This window comes from Leuresthes tenuis, unplaced genomic scaffold (genome assembly GCF_036924035.1).
Source record: "Leuresthes tenuis unplaced genomic scaffold, fLeuTen1.0.hap1 SCAF_23, whole genome shotgun sequence".
In the NCBI taxonomy this organism is placed as follows: Eukaryota; Metazoa; Chordata; class Actinopteri; order Atheriniformes; family Atherinopsidae; genus Leuresthes; species Leuresthes tenuis.
The window spans coordinates 10,597,476-10,615,547 of record NW_027325377.1 but is presented as its reverse complement, the minus strand read 5'-3'; the positions used below and the strand labels follow the sequence as shown (position 1 = coordinate 10,615,547).

The 18,072-nt window shown below is 38.0% G+C and overlaps 1 protein-coding gene across 3 annotated transcripts in view; it reads right to left on the bottom strand.

The window, feature by feature from the left end:
• The window catches only part of scube1 (signal peptide, CUB domain, EGF-like 1), a 170,209-nt gene that overhangs the window by 26,411 nt on the left and 125,726 nt on the right, over positions 1 to 18,072 (bottom strand). For all 3 annotated transcript variants that reach the window (XM_072377527.1, XM_072377528.1, XM_072377529.1), the window contains one exon: positions 1,514 to 1,636. In XM_072377527.1, the coding sequence (XP_072233628.1) occupies positions 1,514 to 1,636 (123 nt within the window). The remainder of the gene's footprint in view (positions 1 to 1,513; positions 1,637 to 18,072) is intronic.

Here is an 18,072-nt window from a genome sequence, read left to right as displayed (position 1 = left end):
AACTGTTTGTGGCCAAATAAACACTTGCAAGACATGAAAAGTGGGCACAATCACATAGGAACACATACGGAATACGCAGAATATTGTATTGTATTTGAACAATTTCTGAGCCTTTTTGTGAAACAAACATTTTGCGCTGTGTAGCAACACAGCTATTTCACTTTTTGTCATGAGTTTGGGTTGTTTAGTAATATTAGGGATATAAATAAAAACTAGCTTTCAGGGTTAGAAAATGATCATGGTCAGTACTAAAATGGGTTATTTTTTCAACACTAGTATCATGCTCGTGGACACTGTTTTGGTGATTACCTTGGTGACACATTAAAACTATACAATTCTACAACACTTAACTTTCTTGTAGGGATTAGGCAATAAAACAACTTGGTAAGGGTTACATATTAAGATTGATGTTAAGGAGAAAAAAAAATCATCTTTTGTTCAACAGAATGCCCTCTACCTGTGATTTTTCTTTTTTTTACAAAATTCTAAAAAGTAAAGAGCAATAGGCAAGATGGATTGCTGTAAATAATCCAATCAACAGGTATCTAGGCTCTGAAACATGGATTTGGAGTGATCACTTTGTGTCCATTATAGATTTTTAGGGAAAGTCATTATTGTTATTTTACAAGTCAAAATCAAGAAGCTCATTACAAACCACATTAAAGAGGCAACAAAATGTGCCCTCAAAACATTTTTAACCATCTCACAACTGTCACACACATAACAATAGCGAATTCTACTCTATAACTTCATCTATACTTTGAGTTGTCATTATAAATATCTGAACAAAATCAAAATCCTCTGGAAGAGCCTCTCAGTGGGCAACCAGAATGTTGATTGTTGATTTGTCACTTTAATTTTACTGACAAATACCACTATAAGGTATGACCAGACATCCCAACTTTCAGTCTCTCAGGCTTTTCTCTTTGAATTGTTCTGGCATACAAAAGTAGTACGTATAAACATCAAGAAACCTGATTTCTGCTCTCCAAATTCTTTGGTTATTGCAAAGATCCTGTTGAGACTAACAACATTTAATATAAGATGATACTCACTTGTTATACTCACATTTCCATGACTAGCAATGGCAGACATTCTGAATGTTTTAGCTGCTCCAAAAATTGTATCTATGTTGTTTAGATGGAGCATGGGACTTAAGTATTTACCCTGTAAATCATGGCCCCCTTAATGGACCTATTTTGACACTTAACATGCGCTAGTTGACAAAGAGAGGTTGCATATATTTCAAATGTAATTATAGAACGGAACTCCTCGCATGAACAAACAATAAACTATGTTGTTTCTGGAAGGACGGTTTCAAATCACTGTATGGGCTCATAACAACTTCTGAAAAACAGTTTTAGTGGACATGGTTTGTCATTACATCCACAAGTACATAATGGAACTCTATCATACAAATAAAAAACAACATTCATATAAGTTCAAGAAGCATAGTCACCTTAGTCCGATCTTATATTAGATCAGTGTGTTTTGACAGCTATCAGTCACTGACCTTGGCATGTTCGTTCATCGGTGAGAAGTTTGTGGCCTTTTTGGCAGCTGCACTCAAACGAGCCCACAGTGTTTCGGCAAAAGTGATCACAACCTCCATTGTTCTCCTGGCATTCATCAATATCTGGATCAAGAAAATAAAAGAATAAAAATGTAAAGGCAGTAATCAATCAATAACAATTTATGATTGAATTATGCTCTGCATGTTAAACTGAGTCCCTTTGATAAACATAAATGGTACATGAAAAGAGATTATGACAACTAAACTGCACCAGATGCCAATCAACCTTCTTAGCAGCATTTGAAGAAGCACATACCAAAATCTGTCTATGATCAATCTATGATAATCTCTTAAAAATATGCTCAAGATCTCTTCAAAATATTGATAGGACGGTCAGTGTGGGAATTGAACCCTCAGAGATGGTGAGGGAATTTTTCTTTTTTTGCACTGTGCTCTGTATATACTTCTGGTAAATAGATTCAATTCAATTCAGTTCAGTCTTATTTATATAACACCAATCAATTTCAAAATAACCCAATTAATTCATGTAGAGCCAATTCAAAAACAATATCCTAGCTAAGGAAACCAACAGATTCCACCGAGATTCAATAGAATAGAAAACTACAGTAAGTTACCACCTTGAGTCAAACCTCTTTATATGTTTAACTACAATGTATGAACTGAAATGACACATTTCTTATTTGCTTCTCTAAAGATGCTGAGTAGACAATGCACCTTCCACTGTCTCACCCCACGACACACTAATTCCCTAAAACCAATAATTTGATTGTCTTGTTGACAGCAGTACAATTTCAATGCGTGCAACATTGGACAATGTTTTGCCTCTTAAAAAAAGATAATTAGTCAGAAGAGGCTGGCTCCTTGGTATAATTCACAGCTGCATACCTGAAAGCAGACTACAAGAAAGTTGGAAAGAAAATGATGTGATACCAACTCAATCTCAATTAGTCTGCAAAACTAGATTAACTAATTATAGACCAATATCCAACCTCCCTTTTATGTCAAAGGTTCTGGAAAAATTGTTGCAGCTTAACTTTGGGATGACTTTCTGCATAATTACACACAAATAATTTGTTCAGGATTCAGATCACATCATAGCACAGAAACAGCACTGGTGAAAGTTACCAGGGATCACCTCTTGGCATCTGATAGCGAACTTGTGTCCGTGCTTGTCCTGTTGGATATCAATTATGCATTTGATGCAATCGAAGTCTCTGTTAGTGAATGATTTGATTTGTGATCATCATATTGATATATTTTGTTTTACAGAAACCTGGCTGCAGCAGGAGGATCATGTTAGTATTAATGAATCAACTCCCTCTGTCTATTTAAATGTTCACGTTCCTCGAACCACAGGTAGAGGAGGAGGAGAGGCAGCTATCTTCAGATCAGGGTTACTAATCAGTCCTAGACCCAAGATTAGTTTTAGCTCTTTTGAATCTCTGATTCTCAGTTTTTCCCACCCAAAGTGGAAATCACAAAAACCTCTTGTGTTTGTTGTTGTGTATCGTCCACCTGGCCCTTATTCTGAGTTTCTGTCTGAATTCTCAGAGTTTTTATCCCAGTTAGTGCTGAGTACAGATAAAGTCATTGTAGTGGGTGACTTTAATATTCATGTAGATGTTGAAAATAACAGCCTAAATATTAACTTTAATTCTATATTAGACTCTATTGGATTTTCTCAAAGTGTTCACAGACCTACTCACTGCCTTATCATACCCTTGACATTGTGCTGACTTATGGCATTGAGAGTGAACAGTTAACAGTGTTCCCTCATAACCCTGTCTTGTCTCACCATTTTTTAATAACTTTTGAATTTACATTACTTGACTACACGGTTTCTGAGAAGAATTCTACATATAGAAGGTGTCTGTCAGAGAATGCTGTAACCAGATTTAAAGAGTTGATTTCATCATCCTTTTCTTCACTGCCATGTGCTGATATGACAGAGGACGGCTACCTAAATTTTACTCCAGTAGAACTTGACTCTCTTGTTGACAGCACTATAGCTTCAATGCGTACAACACTGGACAAAGTTCCCCCCTCTGAAAAGGAAGGTAATCAGTCAGAAGAGGTTGGCTCCTTGGTATAATTCACAGCTGCGTGCGTTAAAGCAGACTGCAAGAAAGCTGGAGAGACAGTGGCGTTCCTCAATTAGTCTGGAAAAATAGATTAATAACGTATAAGAAAGCACTTCGTAAAGCTAGAACTGCTTGTTATTCATTATTGATAGAAGAGAATAAGAATAATCCCAGGTTTCTTTTCAGCACTGTTGCCAGACTGACAAAGAGTCCGAGCTCTGTTGAGCCATGTATTCCTTTAACTCTCAGCAGTGATGATTTCATGAGATTCTTTATCAATAAAATTGTTTATATCAGAGAGAAGATTAATGGAATCCTTCCCACTATTATCACTGATGTATCATCAAGTAGAGCAGCTTTAGAAGTATCTTTCGAACCTGAATTGTATTTAGACAGCTTCTGTCCAGTTGATCTTTCTGAGCTAACAACAGCAATAGTCTCTTCTAAACCATCAACTTGTATGTTAGACCCAATCCCAACCAGACTGTTCAAGGAGGTTTTCCCCTTAATTGACACTTCCATATTGGATTTGATCAATCGGTCTTTGTTGACAGGATATGTACCTCAGACTTTTAAGGTTGCTGTAATTAAACCTTTACTTAAAAAACCTACTCTTGATTCAGAGGTGTTAGCTAATTATCGACCTATATCCAATCTCCCTTTTTTGTCTAACGTTCTTGAAAAAATAGTTGCAGTTCAACTTTGTGATCATTTACATAGAAATAATCTGTTTGAAGAGTTTCAGTCAGGATTCAGAGTGCATCATAGCACAGAAACAGCACTGGTGAAAGTTACCAATGATCTCCTGTTAGCTTCTGATAGCGGACTTGTTTCTGTGCTTGTCCTGTTAGATCTCAGTGCTGCATTTGATACGATCGATCACAGCATTCTGTTACAGAGACTTGAACATGTTATTGGGATTAAAGGAACTGCATTAGGCTGGTTTAAGTCATATTTATCTGATAGATTCCAGTTTGTTCTTGTAAATGAAGAATCTTCCTCACACGTTGGAGTAAGTCATGGAGTTCCTCAGGGTTCTGTGCTTGGACCGATTCTTTTTACTTTATACATGCTTCCATTAGGTAACATTATCAGACAGCATGGCATAAATTTCCATTGTTATGCTGATGATACTCAGCTGTACTTATCTATGAAACCAGATGAAACCAATAGGTTGGTCAGACTACAAGCCTGTCTTAAAGACATAAAGACCTGGATGACTCAGAACTGTCTGCTTTTAAATTCAGACAAAACTGAAGTTGTTCTCTTTGGACCTGAGCGCTTCAGGGAGAAATTGTCTAGTTATATAGTTACTCTAGATGGTATTTCCTTGGCTTCTAGTTCTACAGTGAGGAACCTTGGAGTTATTTTTTACCAGAATTTATCATTTGACGCACATATAAAACTGGTTTCTAGGACTGCCTTCTTTCACCTTCGTAATATTGCTAAAATCAGGAACATCCTGTCTCAGGGTGATGCAGAGAAACTAGTTCATGCATTTGTTACTTCAAGATTGGACTACTGTAATTCCTTATTATTGGGCTGTCACACATATTCTCTGAAAAGCCTCCAGCTGATCCAAAATGCTGCAGCTAGAGTTCTGATGAGAACTAACAGGAGAGATAATGTTTCTCCAGTTTTAGCTTCTCTTCATTGGCTCCCTGTTAAATTCAGAATAGAATTTAAGATTCTTCTTCTCACATATAAAGTTCTTAATGACCGAGCTCCATCATATCTTAAAGATCTCATTGTAAGATATTTTCCTAACAGAGCACTTCGCTCCCAAACTGTAGGTTTACTTGTTGTTCCCAGAGTTTCTAAAAGTAGAATGGGAGGTAGAGCCTTCAGTTATCAGGCCCCTCTCTTGTGGAATAAGCTGCCAGTAAATGTCCGGGAAGCAGACACCCTTTCCACTTTTAAGATTAGGCTTAAAACTTTCCTTTTTGATAAAGCTTATAGTTAGGGATGGCTCAGGTAATCCTGAAACATCCCATAGTTAAGCTGCTATAGGTTTAGACTGCTGGGGGACCTCATCTGTCACACCTTTCCTCACTTTGCTCTCTTTTTCCCCCTGTTTAATTTCACAATTGATTTTATGTACATGTGACATTATTGTGGTTATTAACGTATGTTTCCCTGTTCCAACAGATATCCTTTGAATGGCGTTATGGTATTTTTCCCCCCTCTTTTCCCTCTTTTCTGTCTTCTCAAACCCCAGCTGGTCGAGGCAGATGGCCACCCTTCCTGAGTCTGGTTCTGCCAGAGGTTTCTTCCTGTTAAAAGGGAGTCGTTCCTTTCCACAGTCGCCACAGGCACGCTCAGGACGGGAGATTGGACTGAAGACAAGTTTCAGTGCAATCTGTTGGTTTCCTTAGCTAGGATATTAATTTTTTGAATTGGCTCTATATGAATTAATTGGATTATGATTACAATGAATTGAATTCCAATTGGCTTGATTTGGACTATATTACTGTTATAGTCCATTATAGTTATTAGTGCCTTGAGATGACAATTGTTTTAATCTGGCGCTATATAAATAAAATTGAATTGAATTGAATTGAATAAACAAACATTTGGTAAAAATGTTTATGTTCATGGTCATGAACTAGTGTGTAAAATTCAATGAAGACAAACAATAGCAGGGGAGATAGGGTTTTTTTTTTATGGTGAGGGTTTTTACAAAACGTCATTTGTAATCTCAACCTGTAATAATAACATATTACAGTTGATCGATCGTTAATAAATTATATATTGCCTTGGAAGCAACACAACTAAGATAGTTAGCCAGATATTGTCATGATCTATTCTTAGCTTTCCTTTCCTACTGCTAGTTTCACCAGTATTTTTTCACTCATCTGCCAGCCACTCCCACCTCATTAGTGCAATCAGTTTCACCTGTGCTCCCTCAACAGATATATACCCACTCCTTCCACTCAGTCTTTGCCTGATTGTCTTAGCTCCATGCAAAGCTTTCTAGCAGTTTTCTCTGGATTGTCTTGTTGGTTTCGACGCTCGTTGCTTGTATAGTTCCTGGTTGCTTGGATTCCCTGCCTGAAGGTTTCTGCTTCTAAGGACTGATTTTGGCCTGTTCCACTGGTCTCGATCTGTGCTATTCTTGGGTTCAATCTAACGCCCATCACAGATATGCTAACTTTACTTTAAAGTAAACAAAGACATGTTAAAAGCAGATTGCTGCTTTGTAGTTGTCATAAAAACCCTTATGGCATTTAATATTTGCTATTTAGGATGCTCTGTTAAGTGCAGTTAACTCCATAAAGGTGGGGACTGATTTTTACACCTGACCCTGCTGCATATGTATTTATAGCAGTTTCTGTTTAAAAAATTCTAAATATGGAGAGGAGAATGTTTAAATGGATCTTGCAGAGTGACTTACCAAGCTTTATTACTGCAACTTAATGCCAATTACACCGTTATTTACAAGGAAAAGCATGCCATATATTTTGTACTTGACATGGATGTGGTAGTTGCTGTACTGAGTGCCCATAGGTCTTGCAAAATAACAATGAGTGGGGGTTCCATTGATTCCATAATTTCTTTTCTACTTTATTAATTCCCCAAGAGAAATTATATCGCTCTAGTATATTGCTAATGTTACTGCGTGACATTTACATTCACATGCTTTAATTTTCTAGAATGTCTGTTTATGATATCTCAGGGAAGGATAGAAGGCTGTTGGGTAAATCTGAAAGGTTCTCCTCATTCTTGTTATCAGGCTTAATTTCAGAGCATGGTAATTTTTGAGCCAAAAAACGCAGCTTGAATATCTTTTACTGAGCAGGTAAACGGCAGTTATATGGCTTCTGTTGTAACAAGCTAGTTCTGTGTTGCTGGCAAACTAGATGAACCTGATTGTTTGTAGGTCTGCTTGTTTTTGACTAATACGTGTGTCCTGCTCAGTTTTAGAATCTTCCTCTCAGTACTAGACACACTTATATGGCACCAATTGTGACTTGCAACCATAAATTGATTTGCCTCGTAAATCTGAACCTATGATCCACTTTCAGTCCTGTCTCGACACACTTTTTCATATCCAAATGGAGGGTTTACCGCATTAAGTACAGTTCAAAACCCTCAGTCATAAACAAAATTAAATGGCTTTTTTTAAATGAAGAAAGCAATAATCTCTTTTGAAGGGAGAATCTGTAGTGTCATTTTAAAATGAGATGCATGTCAGGGTATGTGAAAGATTTATTTATTCAAAACTATGACAAAAACCATGGCTGTGACAGAATACCATAAACTCAACTTGAGAAAAAAAAAGACCTAATACAACAAACTGCCTGCGACTAAGGGCATGAACCAACACTAGACCTTGGATGAAACGACGGCGAGGATCTCAAAATGACAGGTGGAAAAAAGGGAGCTTACATACTGTAGGGAGCCTGATGGATAAATAGATGCAGCTGAGAGGATTGAACATAGGTGAATGAATGGAACTAATGACCCGAACATGGGAACTGGGAAAAAATGAGTGAGAATGGCTAAACCAAAACAAGACACTGACCCAAGTAAATGACAAAGACAAACAGGAATGTAGCTATGACTATAACTAAAAGCTGGAAAAATAAAAATGTATATGGTTAATTATTAATAACAATGATATGATAGTATAATTATTAATCATATACATAACATAAAATTATTATTTTATTTATCAAAATGCTGCTGAGTCCACTTAAATGTAGGCCTTTAAAATGAGTCTTGGTAAATTTCAGGTGCATGTACATTATTTAATTAGATGACAGTCATTAATGTTGTAATGTTATTCAATTTTAATCTTTTTACTTATTTGGATAGCTGAATGAAAATAATGAATAAAGTTGACATTTCGTACTTTGAATCCAATTGATGGTGGAAACACACAGAACTGCAACAATAAAATCCCCTGTTGCCCATAGAGCATCTTCCATATATGCCATTTAAAAACTAGAAACACATCTCCTCAAAAAAACATAATTCAATTAAGGGGCGGCTGTAGCTCAGGATGAAGAGCAGTCGCCCATCATTCGCAAGGTCGGTGGTTTCACTCCGGCTTCCCTGGGCTACATGTCGTAGCGTCCTTAGGCAAGACACTGAACCCCACGTTGCCTACCGATTTATCCATCGGTGTATGAATGTGTGTATAAATGGTTAGAAATTACGTAGTTATGTGTAGACTTAATCTGTGCTGTATGAGTGTGTGTGAATGGGTGAATGTGGCATGTAGTGTTAGAAGCTCTTTCAGTGGTCAGTTAGACTAGAAAAGTGCTATACAAGTACAGTCCATTTTTCTTTGCTGATTTTATAAATTAATTTGGAACGTAGATACAAGGTTAACACATTTCTGAAAGCTAGAAAAGTTTAAGGCTTTTAATACTTTTCAGTGGGAGAACTCAAATGCTTTACAGGCCTGCCATGGGTCATTATATGAGTTTAGCTGTACTTGTATAATTATTGTTTGGAAGAGGTTTAATGGATTTTAATTTCCCCGATGTCAAAGTCATAATTTCCTGCATTATGTGAATTTTGAGTTATCATTTAACAAAAGTATGGGGCAGAGGTCTCAAGGTGTGGTGGTAGACAAGACATATTTTACAAACTCAAAAACACAAACACACACACTTCTTAAACATGCTCTTTTGGCCTCTCTACCTCAGTGCCTATGTAACAGTTGATACAACCCCAAGTCTACCCACCACAGACACAGCTTATTAATTATCTTGGCAGCTGCAAACATTGGCAAAACCATCATCTACTTATACTTAATGATCCCTTTGGGGATGGCTATGTCATATAACAGTGTATATAATCACCCTGAATGAACCTCAATATTCTTTGAGCTTAAGTAAATACATTAAGGCTCCACACATCTTGAAATTATAAAGTTTGGAGAGAAAAAAGATAAAGATAAAGGCAAGTCAGAAAGGGTGGGTGAAAGGAAAGGTTGACCAGAATTATTGTTGTAGTTTTCTAACTGAGAACTGGTGCTGCAAATCAATCTGCTAAAACACTGTCCAAGGAATCAGAAATTTTATGGCATTCTGAATGCCTTTTATCAAGTTAATGTAGGCGTAAAATAATTTTTTTGTAACCTCTTCAATGATTTATGTTGGTGAGTGTGATGTTTATAGAATATTCTCTAATTTCACAATTTCTTGCATTTATTGAATATGCAAAAATATCAAAATAATATATTGTGTGGTGGTTGGCACCGTCGCCTCACAGCGAGAGGGTTCCAGGTTCCAACTCCCGGCTGGGGCCTTTCTGTCTGGAGTTTGCATGTTATCCCTGTGTATGAGTGTGTTCTCTCTGGGTCCTCCGGCTTCTTCCCATCGTCGAAAAACATGCATATAGCTTTTAAGAGCTGTTAGGGGCAAAGTCTCACAATGTTAGGAGGAAGTAGTTGATGGGTATCTTCAGTCAGCTATGGCTAAGGAGTTTTATGATTGTGAAAAGCCTGAATGCAGTGGGGGCTTAGAATTGTACTTGACATGGCAGGACTCTCCTCCAAAATCTGTCTGCGGTGGTTAGGAAAAATATAATGGATTTCTTTTTAACACAAAATATCAATAAATTAAAGAATACACCTCCTGCACAATGGAATTTTGAATAAATGTACTGATCGAAGGGTAAGCTTGGTGATGAATTAAAATCTCTTCCAAGGTACAAAGTAAACTTTCTGTATGGTGTGCTGCGAAACAAACCTTTCACCTGCATAAGAGCCCCACAGAGCTTTAAGAAGCCCTGTGTTTGTTTGATAAACACAATTCCAGAATATCACTGCTGCAGTGCTCATCCCAGAGGTTGACCCAAGTGAGCATCACTACATAGGCATCGATGGGTAACAGATAAGGTAAAGTGAAAGACTTATAACTCCTTACCTCTGATCCCATCATTCAGAAGTCAAGAGTAGGATTATGCTGGTATGTAGGATAATCTGTCTACCGTGCTTCTTGAAACTGAGAATGAAAATAAAACCTTAGGTAACACAAACCAACCAAAAGCACTAAAACTTTCTAGGCTTGCTAATAGGAATGTGCAGTTAAGGTAAATGCCATATTACAAAGAGGAACTGTTCAGTCTGACCAAATGTGTGAAGTAAAAAGCAATCAAAGGGCATAGATTTGCAGAAACCTGAACCTCTACAAATAATTACGGCTGGAGGACAGGGGTCCAGTTTTCTTGGAGAGCCTTGTTTTCCTCGCAGGGTGTTGCCAGTGGAGAGGACAAACATGAGGATGGGAGGCAGCGTGTATTTATTCAGTATTAAACGACTCCAGCTCAACAACAAACACTTCATGGATACATGTGGGCCAAGGGAAACTCTGTTTTACAGAACAATAAGTGATCTGAGCCTGGTGTGACTGGAACAGTGAGTTCTGGCCAAGCTGCAGTCAAGCAGGTAACAGTGACTAAAAAGTTAAGATCGAGTTGTTGTGCCTGATATAAATTTGTTTGTATTTGTTTGGCCCACTGATTTGTGACCCCCAACTTAACCAACATCCTGATTAACACTAAGAGAGATTGTACAATTACACCATTTATCAATCTTGGGGGAAGAAATTCTATACTGGTGAATGTATTTCTTTATTACATGAGTTCACTAAGGGTAGATGGCTGAATAAAATCCAGAGGAAAGCCTTTTTTTTAATGAGTACTAATTCACTTATAAATCATAAATACACATTTTGTGTGTAAAGTCACTGTGGACCTATATCAAATCAGGCCAAGCTTTAAGAAGTAAAAAAAAGAAATGCAGTAACTATCAGTAAATATTTACTATACCCCCCACTCATTGTTATTTATATAAACATTTACTATGTTTTAGGATTTAGAAACTTTAATCAAAATATTTCCATTTTACAAAATACATGTAAAACTTTGCAAACAGAAAACGAAGAATTATATTTCCCTCAAAATGCATTTCCTGTTGCAAATTACAAGATGGTACTGCCATTATCCTGTCAACCAATTTATCCTATTATTGTCATTTTCTAAGCTTCTGTGAGTTTCCTCGTGAAATAATATGATCATGTCTTTGTTGGTTTGATCTGGCTGTGTTTATGCATGCTTAAATGAATGTGTGTTTTCAGGTAGATGAGGAATGCAGGCCAGTGAGGACATGTCTCCGGTGCCAATACACACCTTTTTTTATTGTAAACAGACCTAACCACCAACTGTCCTGAACTTATAGGAGCACAAAAGACAGACTAACATGAAAGATACCTCAGAAATAAAGAGGCATACAGATATCCTACAAAAAAAACTAACCCTAAATGTGCCTCCTATTAAAACGTCTGTTCTGAAAATCTTCACTCCAGTCTCCCTCTCACCCATTTTTCACCATGAAAACCTGTAATGAAACGCCTCCTTGGGTCGGTGTGTCTGTCATCATGAGAGGTTGAACTGCCTCATCTGTCAGCGCAGATGAAAGGGCATATATCACACTAGTGGGTTTTTAAGATGCCCTGCATAGTTTATATTGAAATGATTATGATAGACAGGCAGGACAGGGCACATCCAAGAGGCATTTGTGCAAGGTAAATGAACACAGGGAGATACAGCTGTTTGTCACTATCAGGTAATTCAGTGGGACTTTAAATGAGACCATCTCAAAGGGTGACATTTATCTTGCCAGCATCACGTTCATGAAGTGCTAGCTGTGAGAAAATTTGCCACAGTACAAGCGCTACAAACACTGCTAGCTCACTGTGATTACAAGTGTCAGTAAAGTTGAAACATAGTGACACATTCCCATGTAGGAATAGGCTTCAGCGCGAGATATCGATTTGTTAACTTCCAGCCATCACAATATCTGCATGCTGTCAACAGGAAATTGATTTTAGATCAAGTAAATTCTATGAATTATCTATTAATAACTTAAGGACTATAGTGTAAGATCATCTGAGCAGGGACAGACAAGAAAATAAATTTGGTAAAATGGAAGGCCTTAATGGGGAACTCTGGTATTTTTAAACCTAGACCTTATTTCTAGCATGAAATACGTTCATCTAATCACCGAGAGCAGTTTGGTGAAAGTTGGAAGATATTTAGATTCCTCGAGATCCATATAATAGAGTGAACGGGGGCATAGAAGATGCAGCCTCTAAATAAGGCATTATCTGTCTTTATTTCACCAATACTTTAAGACGGACGAATGAATGGATAAACGCGTACTATTGCACTGTTAGTTCATAGCTGCAATGCTGTTGTTATTAGCGACCATCGGGGGGCTTATAGAGGGCTTTCTGCACACTCGTTGACTGCGATGACGTCATCGACGGCCGCCGCTGCAGCACAGCTCTCTTCTGAATCCTCATGTTTTTTCATTTCATTTTACTGTCATTTGGACATTTTTTTCACCCATGTGCAACACAGGTGAATTACAAAGATGACATTCTTCATTTAAAACTAGAAAATGTTACAAATATCCCACTGTGGCCATCAGTGTTTTAGACTGTTCTGTTTGTCATAAGCAAGTTAGAAATGTCCTATCAGTGATACATATCACTTGATGCTGTTATTGCTATAAAAAAAAATTTATCGTTTGACAGCCCTAATATATATATACATAATTTTTTATGATACGAGGTCAACGACCACATTTTTGGCTGCCATATTAGGCTGAAATTGAAATCAAATAGAACAATGAGTAGATGCAATGATACATATAATGTAATAATATAATAATAACATAATTGAACTTCCCATCTTATTTTTAAATCCAGGTGAACCGATACTTTACAGTAAATGTGAGCTTTAAAGGCAGTGGTATATTAGTTATATGTGCTTCCTGTCAAATCATTCAGTCTTGGATCAAATACTATTACTCGCCCTTTGATTTTTGTCTTACTCTAATAATTTAGAACTGTTGAATTGAATTGAATGGTACTGTATTAACGCACAAAGGGAAATTATTTTGCATCATAAAGATTCAATAACAGTTACTAATTATTTCTAATAATCAAAAATAATTGTGTACTTATTGCTTTGGAAAATTGCTGTATTGTTAAAGTGGAGATAAAGAAGATGCCATGTGTTCTTACTGAACACATGGCATCATTCAATCACTATTATTTAGAGGGTGTGCAGTTTTGTTCATTATGTCAAGCAGCTTTTGCAGCATTATTTTGTTTATAACCAGCTCCAGGTGTTTCAGAGCAGTACCCAGCACAGCGCCTCCCTGTTTGATCACTTTCTTTGAGTCACTGGCTCTGGTCTGATGTCCCAAAAGATATATAAAAAATATTCAATATCTTGCGACAAACGGTGAAGAACCTAAGCTTCATCAAGAAGTAAAGTCAACACTTTCTCCCTCAATTGCAATTCCATTTCCATTCCACAAAGTAAAGAGAAATTAAGAGTGCACTGTCTCTTTCTGTGCTACTAACCACCCTCTCTGACACACAATCCTTCAGCCTCACAGACTGTGCTCTGTTTGGTATGACTTGAGGAGTGAGCACACGTGTATAAAATGTAATTTTACATGTTACATAGAAAGGGTAAAGTAAGTGTCCTGACAGTATGTATGATTTGATTTGGGACTTTAATTAAAAATTAAATGAAACTGAAGTTAACTATGATTATGTATATGTATCTGAATGTGTGCTCTCCGACCTTTCTACACAGGTGATAGAGCCAGATAAATGTCTGCTACCTGCGCTGTGTTTCTGAGCTTCCCTTAGTAACATATTTATGAAGCCTAAGCTTTAATATACTGGCACAGCTAGCCTGCATCCCGATCCATCTTACTCACTCAACTCAGCTCCAAAAAACAGAGCAGAACCTTTCATTTTTACACCAAGGTAAATGTTGGATTCTCTTAGGATCACAAATTACCTGAAGAGACAGAGCTGAAGCATTAATTCAAGTCGTCATGTTAAGTCGTTTAGCTTGACATCAGGACTGATGAGATGTTCTTCCTGCACGGGAGATGTTCTTCTTGCAAAAATTGTCTCTCTAATCTCTGTCAGTAGTTGATTCCCCTTGAGAGGTTGCCAAATCGTCTTTATATCCAGTATGTACAATTATCCAATCCAGCAGTGTTCATCCATGGCGCAATATATTACAATATCAAAATAAAGCCTCAAAGTTGTCACGATCTGTGTATTTTTCTGTTTAGTCTCTGTTAGTGTCAGTTCCCTCCTGCCAGTCATCAGCTCCACTCCCTTCACCTGTGTTAATCATCCTCAACTGTACCTTCTCACTAATCACTCTCCCCACAGTATTTAGTCTCCTAGTTCTCTTCATTCTTTGTCCGATCCTCCGTCAATATACGCATTGGTTTTCACCGTCTGGCTTGTTCCTGCGCCTCGTCGTGTTCTGTATGATTTTGTTTCTTCTTAGGTGTTTTTGTTTTTTTCTAGTTTAGCTTTTTGATACTCCAGTGTTGCTGGGATTTTTTGTTCCTAAATAAACTGACTTAAGTTTCCTCCTGGCTCCTGTCCTGTATCTGCATCTGGGTCCTCCTTCGCTTCCACCGTGACAAAAATGTGCAATTGCTGAGCTTTGAGTTCTAAGTTCTCTACTGTGATACAGCTCCTTCCACTACTGATGATGTTTCAAGTCCAGTGATGACATGATTATGTTTATGCTCACAACATAATGACATAGACAGCTGACACTCTTGACTAGGAGAAAAATGCCTCATAAGGGTGAAGGTGGTTGCTTGGCAAATTCTGCTTAACCTCCGACACCACAGGGTCAAATCCCATTCTCTACCTTATTTTTAACAACACTTTCCCTTTTCTAGGCAGTGACTAAGCAGAAAAAACATCGGTGAATGTAGTTTCAGCAAATGGCTCAAAACTTATCAAAGCTGAACTAAGAGAGTCTTTTAGTAATTATATTGGGATCAAGTCTAGAAGGGGGGTAGGGAAAATGTCTGAAAGAATGTAGTGAATGGAGAAGAATGATAGCACCCATTCCACTTTGGATTGGGCTGTATTATATCTAGAAATGTGGACAGATATATTAGTCATCAAAAACCATGACAATCCAGGATTGAGACTCGGGTGCAAAGATGTAATCTTACTTGCTTCTCTGCAGCTTCTACACTGAGAAAGAGGAAGGTGAAAAAGACCCAGCATTCCAAATTACTGAATAACCCTTATAAAATGGCTAGAAGCCTGTTAGAGGTAAAAAAGAATGGCACATTGGTTCATGGCCAAAGAAGATATTGAGGACTATGTGAAGAGGCAGATGTCAGACCCAGACAGGCATGTCCCACTATGGTCCCCTGGCTACATTCCCCAACTATCTGCCGGAGGGTTTGAAGGGGTTCCAACTAAATTGAGGAAAGTGGAGGATGCCGTAAGTAATGAGTAGCTCCACCCCATATAAGCTCCCATATAAACTCTATCAAAGATGCCCCCAAGTCCTGAAAGAGCGATGGAAACTAATGAGGGCCACCTCAATTCCGAAAGAGAAGGAGTCATCTACCATCAGACAATTTCAAGCATTGATAGGCCGAGCATAGGTCTGCGCTACTCTCCGAGCTGAAAATATTGTTTAAAGAGGTTCACGAAAAATTGGATGTAATCCAAGAGACTGTAATCAACCATGATCAGCTGCTGATGTCGCTGGAGGAAAACGCAGAGTCTCTTCATCAGCGCTTGGAGAAGGTGGAGAACAGCCAAGAGAGGCTACATGCTGAAAACGAGAAGCTTAGGGCTAGGCTAATTGAGCTGGAGCAACGTCCGGCTTGTCGGTATACCAGAAGGCACCGAAGGCCCACAACCCTCTTTTTTTCCCAACTGCTGCGGGACGTGTTTGGTCATGACACTTTTCCCTTAGCACCGGAGTTGGATCGCGCACATCGCAGCCTGGCGCCAAAGCTCATTGTTCGGGAGGCCAGGAAGAGGGGTGATCTCAAATAATGAAACATCTCGTTCAGGATCTATGAAGACTATCCCCCTGAAGTGGTGGACAAACAGAAGGAATATAGGTCTGTAATGTCATCTTTATACAAGAAGGGACTGAAACCCTCCCTGTTGTACCCAGCAAGACTCCACATCACACAGACTGACGGGACCCGAATCGCATTCGGCTCTGTGACTGAGGCTGAGAAATTTATTGAGAACTTTAATAAGTCTTCTTGATTAGTGTGAGTAAGAATCATAATCAAATGGCTTTTAAATACTATTTTCTGAAGGTATCTGTTCTGGGTTTTCCATGGTTAACTATGTTAACACCATGAGTGTTAGTTGGACCACGAAGTATCCAGTCTGGGCCTGACCTGTTCTATCTATCAGCAGGGACTTAACCAATTTTCTTAAGGAGCAGGTGGAGATGTTCTTTAGATAGATTCTGTATGGAGGTGTTGCAGATAGATAGGGAAGGTGTGCTGCTTGTTTTTGCAGCTGGTTTCACCTTGGGGTTTTGGGGAAAGTTTTCAGGTCCCGCTGTCAATAGTTATTTCTTTTTAGTTTTTCTTTTTCTCAGATCGACCAGGTTAAACTGTTCTGTATTTTGTCTTGATATCTGACTGTACTGTTCCCTAACTTTATTGATGATGTGAATATGACAAATGAACTTGGTTTTGTTTCTTGGAATGTTAAAGGTCTGAACCAACCTGTGAAAAGGACGAAGGTTCTCACACATCTTAAAAACTTGGGAATAGGAATTGCATTCCTCCAGGAAACTCATCTTAAAAATCCGGAATATCTGTGCTTGAAATGTGGGTGGGAGGGGCAGGTTTTCCATTCAACCTTCCAAGGCAAGGCCAGGGGGGTTGCTATACTGATTAATAAAAATGTACCCTTTACACCATCTTCTTCGATATTAGATCCAAATGGCCATTTTGTTATAGTAACTGGTAAACTTTATGACAACAAGGTCATCTTAGCTAATGTATATGCTCCAAATCTTGATGACCCTCAATTCTTCTCTCGCTTTATTAAGTTGCTTCCTTGTTTGAACTCATATCAGCTCATTAAGGGAGGGGATTTTAACTTGTGTCTAGACCCTGGGCTGGACTGATCATCAGTGAGACCAGGTTGTGCCACATCTAAATCAGCGTCCTATTTACAATCTTTTCTTGAAGAATATGGCATTACAGATATTTGGCGTTTCTTACACCCAAATGACAGACAATATTCCTTTTTTTCGCATGCTCATCATAGTTACAGTAGGTTTGATTATTTTTTCATCGATAATAAATTAATTACAGATGTCCAATCATCCGACTACCATACTATAGCAATATCTGACCATGCTCCATTGGTGCTTAAACTTAATATACCTGAAGTGATGACACCCAGGAGGCACTGGAGGTTTAACTTTCTTTTACTATATGATGAAAATTTTATAACATTTTTGTCAGACCAAATTTCCTTGTTCCTGGATATCAATGTGACCCCTGAAGTTTCTATTTAAACTGTATGGGAGGTCAGGTAATATCTTTTGTGGCCAAAAAGAAAAAGGACAGAAAGTCGGATTTCGGACATAGATATAAAG